At 46.9% G+C, this 6,000-nt stretch overlaps 1 protein-coding gene across 7 annotated transcripts in view; it reads left to right on the top strand.

The window, feature by feature from the left end:
* Positions 1–2,931: 2,931 nt before the first annotated feature.
* ATP11B (ATPase phospholipid transporting 11B (putative)) overlaps positions 2,932–6,000 on the top strand; it is a 1,683,501-nt gene continuing 1,680,432 nt past the window's right edge. For 3 of the 7 annotated variants that reach the window (XM_069618656.1, XM_069618660.1, XM_069618655.1), the window contains exon 1: positions 2,933–3,179. In XM_069618656.1, coding sequence (XP_069474757.1) covers positions 3,153–3,179 — 27 coding nt within the window. In that variant the 5' untranslated portion in view covers positions 2,933–3,152. Of the gene's footprint in view, positions 3,180–6,000 lie in introns of all 7 variants that reach the window. The other 4 variants (XM_069618659.1, XM_069618661.1, XM_069618658.1 and 1 more) reach the window with 2 other exon arrangements.

Genomic DNA, 6,000 nt, shown 5'->3' with positions numbered 1-6,000 from the left:
GAGCCCTCACTAAACTCAATGCAGAATTCAAGTGGTCAGACGAGTGCCAACAGGCCTTCCAAATCATCAAAAACCGCATTGCGGATGCCAAAACCATGGCCTACTTCGACCCCAAAAGACACACAGAACTAATCGTGGACGCAAGCCCAGTTGGCCTAGGGGCCATATTGACTCAACGTGATCGCAAAGATGGTCAAGCAGCACACGTGGTATCCTATGCAAGTCGCAGCCTCTCAAAAACTGAACAAGCCTATTCACAGGCTGAAAAGGAAGGTTTGGCTGTAGTTTGGGCCTGTGAGCATTTCCATCTATTTCTCTATGGAAAACCATTCACAATAGTCACCGACCATCAGGCATTACTATTCATCTACGGCAGTGCTAAGGCTAAGATGCCCCCGAGAATAGCTTGGAGAATAGCTCGGCTACAAGATTATCACTTTGACATCATTCACTGGCCGGGGAAAGAGCAAAATCCAGCAGACTTTCTCTCCCGTCACCCCAGCCAGGATAGCAGCCCAGACCCCTCTATAGCGGATCAATACATCATGTACTTAGTACAGGGAAATGCCCCACAAGGTGTGGACATGGAGCAAATAGCCAGAGAAACCAACACCGACCAAGCAATACAAATCATCATGAGATGCCTCGAGAAGGGCCGCTGGAAACATGCAAAACAACTCAAAGAGAATGTAGGAGATGAGACTAAACAAGACATCACGTGTCTACTGGCCGTAAAGGAGAAGCTTGCCAAAACTGAGGAAGGACTTTTACTAAAAGGAACCAAGTTAGTTATTCCACAGACCCTGAGAAAAAAAATCCTGGAGCTGGCGCATGAAGGACATCGTGGAATAATGTCCACCAAAAGAATGTTGCGTCAAAGAGTATGGTTCCCTCAATTGGACACTCAAGTAGAAGAACTGCTAAAAAACTGTCCCACCTGCGTGGTCCTCAATCCACAAACCAGACCAGACCCACTCAGGATGACAGAATTGCCGGAAGGGACCTGGGAAGAAATTGCAGTAGACCATTATGGCCCATTAGAGGGAGGTGAATATATCCTTGTGGCCATTGATGAATATTCCAGATTTCCGGACGTACAAATCATACCTTCCACAGGGGTATACCATACCATTCCTGCGTTGGATCGGATGTTCGCCATTTATGTCATTCCAAAAATACTGAAATCCGATAACGGACCCCCATTTACTGGACATGATTTTAGAAACTTTGCAGAATACATGGGTTTCCATCACAGGAAAGTAACACCGTTGTGGCCTCAAGCCAATGGTACAGTTGAACGATTCATGAAGAACATCAAGCGTACCACGCAGATCGCTCGCCTGACAGTAGAATCGGTGGAGAAATTGCTGTGCCAATTAATGAGGGACTATCGCAACACACCCCACAGCACCACAGGCAAATCGCCATCCGAAGTCATGTTTGGAAGAAATGTAAGAACCAGACTACCTCACATGGGGCTGGAAGAAGACCGCTACAAAGGTGATGCAGAGATGAGAGAGCAAGATGCATCACGGAAATCGGACATGAAAGAAACAGCTGATAAGAAAAGAAGGGCTGAAGAGAATCTTCTAACAACGGGAGTCATCGTCATTGCAAGGCAGCCGCAAAATCGCAGGAACATGGCAGCTTTCAGAGAAGAGCCCCTCACTGTGACGCATAGGAAAGGGTCTCTCATCACGGCTGAAGGCAGCACCCATGTCTTGACAAGAAATAGCTCCCACTTCAAAAGGATGCCAGGAATTGTACCGCTAGTTGAACCTCGCACACCCCGAGGTACATGGCAAAAGGACGCACCCTACGATGGAGACAGGGAGGATTCCGGCGCAGAGGAGCCATGTTGGCTCTCCCAGGAATCGAGCGAGAGAAACGACTGGAGGCCCCAAAGGACTCGCAGAAAACCACATCGCCTCATTGAAGAAATGTCATGATCCCGAACTTTATGTTTAGTATCGGGGGGGGGGTGTGATGTCGTCACTCACTCCCTTGTCACGTGGGAAGGGACACGGGGCAACGGGAAGGGGAGGGACGGGAGGTACGGGTATTCAGGGAGTTCCAGAAGGGCTGTGAAGAATAAAGACGAGTTGATAAGCACCGCATTCGTGTCTGTCCATTTATGTGGAAGCTTGTAAGCGTGAACGTATAAGTTTGTGGGAGATCGATCCACCTCTTTACAGAAGGTATGTGTATCTGGTCGATCAACTTCTCTGTCATTAGCGGTAATTGTTTTTTATCTCAATAATTTGACTCTGGAGACCAATTTGGAAAGTGAATGAATTGTGGAGGGTATAAAGAATAGTTCCTTTTTGCACTGGTCTGAAATGTATGATGCTGTACTCATATTTTATCAATTATATGTAATGTCTTGTATTGTTAAATGTGTTTTAAACTCTTTTTTAATGTGTAATCTGATGTAATGTTTAAATTATATTGTTATGGTTGAGCTTTTTGTTTAACCAAATAAACATTTTTTAAAAAAAATATATATATAGTCTCTATGATTGGTTTGTATGTGAATATATATTGTGATAGTTGATCAACATTATTACATAGCGAAAATACAGTACTTTAATATCACAAGTCAAAAAAGATGAAAAGATCATTGATGCAGCAAATGCCAGTGGCTGGTGCTATACTTTAGTGGCTGGTCAGTAGCCAATCAGTGCAGACTCATGTTTTGAATGAATGCGGCAGAGACACTTCTGCTTATTTCAGAACGCACACCGTCACCTCAAAGTTAGCAATGACTGTAGTGTAAGGCAAGGGTCAGCCACTTTCTTTTAACGTCACCGCGAGGACCGCACCCGTTTCCGGGTCTCATAGGTGACGCAACTTCCAGAAGGCTGTGCTTGAGCTTGATGTGTGCAAGGCATCGGAGGGGCGGGCTGCCTGGCATGTGGGCCGGGCTTTATACTGCCAATGGGCGTGTCTACGTCAGTCTATTGACAGCATCCAAACGATGAGGGCTCCTCGGCCTGGTAGAACTTGGAACTCGAGAACGCTGTGACTGGAAGCGACGCAACAATCGCCCGCGGGAACCCGCCATGGCACGCGTCGGTGGAGGGGAGAGCTGAGCGCCAGCCTGTGCCCCGCGGCCGAGGAGCTGCACCGGGGCGCTTGGCGAAGCCGGGGGAATGTTGCGCTGGATCCGGCAGGAGCTGGTAAGTGAGGGGCTCCCACACACCACTCTTGACGAAGCCAGTTTGGGGGCGCGGGGGGGGGGGGGTGGTGTTTGGTCCGGTAGCGCTACAACGATCTGGGGGTGAGCTGCTAGGCCGCACGGTGTGGGTGCTACAGGTGAATGGAAGAGTACGTCCGGGAAGTTGTGAAAGGGGCGGGGGAAGGCTCGCAGGAGACTCTTTTTGAAGCTGCGATTGCATAGCTCCACGCCGGCAGACGCACTGTGCCCCTGGCGCTGTCCCCGGGTAGTGCTGACTCGACCCTGTGCCCCTAGAGCTGACTGCAGCTGCTGTTGGTGTTTATGCGTCAGCCTCCTTCTCTTGGGGTTCCCTTGCATTTACCAACCATGGGTCAGACAACATGCCCTGAAAGCCCTGCTGGCTGAAGGCAGGGCTCTGTGTATGCCCGAAGTTAATAGATGGTGACTTAGTGCCTTTTAAAATCCATCCAACTATCCCATGGTCTGGTGCCCTTGCTTTCAAATCCCCCTGGTGTGTTTTTCTACGCTGATGATGGTTTTCTGCTCATCTCAGTTGTGTTCTGAAAGCTGCAGATTGTTTGGCTATGCTCTCCCGCCTTTGCCCCTCACCCCCTAGATCTGTCAGTTGGTTTCGATTGAAATCTCACTTTATCTCTGTTTGGGCCATGTGCTCCCGGAATGAGGAGGGAATGCTACCCTGAGTGAGTATTGGGAACATGTCTTGCAGCCTGTGCGCGGGGAGACGTTTTTCCCCTTGCAAGAAGAAGTGGTGCTGTGTTTCAAATTTGGTTTGGGGAGGAGCTTTATGGTGCACACTGGAGTTGAGTGCAGGGCGAGTGCTGTCTCGCTGCTCTGTTCGCTACTATACTGTTTTTTTTTTTTGCTCTTGCCTGCACGATGTTCATACATTTAATTGATCCTTGTGTTGGGCTCCCGCCTAGGACCAGGAAAGACTTTTTATTTATTTAATTTATCGTTCACTTGTTAGACACTTATGCAGGAAATACTGTTTCAAAGTGCCCACAGGGCACATGGAGGGGACAGAGGATGATAGAAAATAAATTACAATGTTAAATAATTAAATGCAACACTATAAGAAGAGACAATGGGGAGGGGAAGACGAACCTAGTATGCCGTGTGAGTGTTCAGAACATATAAGTACCGGGGAGAGAGGGGTGTGGGATAGGTGCATTGGTGCTCATGGAGAGCAGAAGGTGAAGTGCTATGAAGAAAATAAGTGCAACCTGCAGTGGTGGAGGGTGAGTAGAGGAAAGTGCAGAGGATAGAAAGCAGCAGGGATGATAAGATGTGGGAGGTCAGGGCCCCGAGGATGCATAAGGGCCCTGCACACCAATCAAGCTACTTTGCGATTAGCGGAGGCGAGAGGGAGGAAAGGAAGAGGTCAAGAGGGAGGTCTTCAGACTTTTCCGGAACTTAAGGAGGTCCTGCTCAAGACAAAGAGGAAGGGGAAGGCTGTTCCAAAGAAGGGAGCCCACGGAGGAAAGCGATCGACCACCTGCTCTCTTTAGCAAACCACTTTACACACAAGGAGTTGGTGCCAGAGGAACGTAGGCGTCTAGAGGGTGAATATTTAGTCAGAAAGAATTGCAGATGGAGTGGTCCCCGGCCCCAGACAGCCTTGTGGATGATGCAGAAGGATTTGAATTTAATCTGTTTCGCAACCGGGAGCCAATGAAGACTTTGTAGAGCAGGAGAGATGCAGTCCCTGCGCCTGAGGCCAAGGATAAGTCTTGCTGCCCTATTCTGGATTAGCTGGATGGGTTGCAGGGTGGACGAATGTAGACAAGGAGGAGGCTATTGGAATAGTCAAGCCTAGAGAGAACCAGCGCCCATGTATCATGGAGTCTCTGGGGGAAGGTGAGGAAAGGTAGAATTCCTTTCAGAAGGAAAAGCAGAAAGTGGGACTTCTCCGAACAGCACTCATGTCACTCATGAATTAGCATAATTTAAAAGATAATTGGCGCCTTGCACATACAGATAAGTGTGAATATAGTTTTTTCTCAGGGGCACTTGGAGCATATTCAAGGCTAGACATACTTTTCACCGGTGGGGCTTTGACAGAAAGTTTTATTTCTTGTGAAATTGGTAATATTCTTGTGAGTGACTATGCTCCAGTAACAATGCATTTAAAATTTGAATGTTGCAGAACTTTTTCTTCGAAATTAAACACATCTATATTGTTGGATGATGATATACTAGACAGAATAGTTTCTGAAGCCAATTTTTTTGTCAGAGAGAATTGTACCAGTGAGGGTTTAGGAAATGTCTGGGAAGCTTTCAAATGTTCTATGCAAGGAATTTGTCTTGGTTTGTCTAGTGGTAAACTGAAAAAAGAAGATAAATTTAGACAGGAACTTGAACAGAACATCAGAGATATCTCTCGTGGATTGATGAATGATTCTACAAAAATTGGGTTATTAAAGAAACTAAAAAGAAATGGATGGAATCCTATCTTTAAAGGCAGAACGTAGGCTGTTATATTCTCATTGCACTTACTTTGAAAGGGGTGAAAAGTGAGACAGATGGCTCACATACAGGTTGACCCAAAAAAGATCAATTTGGTGTTCCTTACATATTACAATGATTTATATCACAATGAGGCAGGCATTACAGGAAAAGGGAAGGACTTCTTTGCAAAATCTTACGATCCCTAGACTTTCTGACGCTGAGAGTTTGCTTCTTGGCACTGAACTATCGATTTGATGAATTGAAAACTGCTACCTCCAAACTGAATACTGGTAAATCCCCTGGTCCGGATGGGCTTCCTATTGAATTTTATAAAATCCTTCCAAATTCAGCCC

Source organism: Ambystoma mexicanum, chromosome 10 (assembly GCF_040938575.1).
Source record: "Ambystoma mexicanum isolate Mex_15411 chromosome 10, UKY_AmexF1_1, whole genome shotgun sequence".
Lineage (NCBI taxonomy): Eukaryota > Metazoa > Chordata > Amphibia > Caudata > Ambystomatidae > Ambystoma > Ambystoma mexicanum.
Note: the sequence above shows the minus strand (reverse complement) of the source record. Positions and strands in the feature narration are given on the sequence as shown.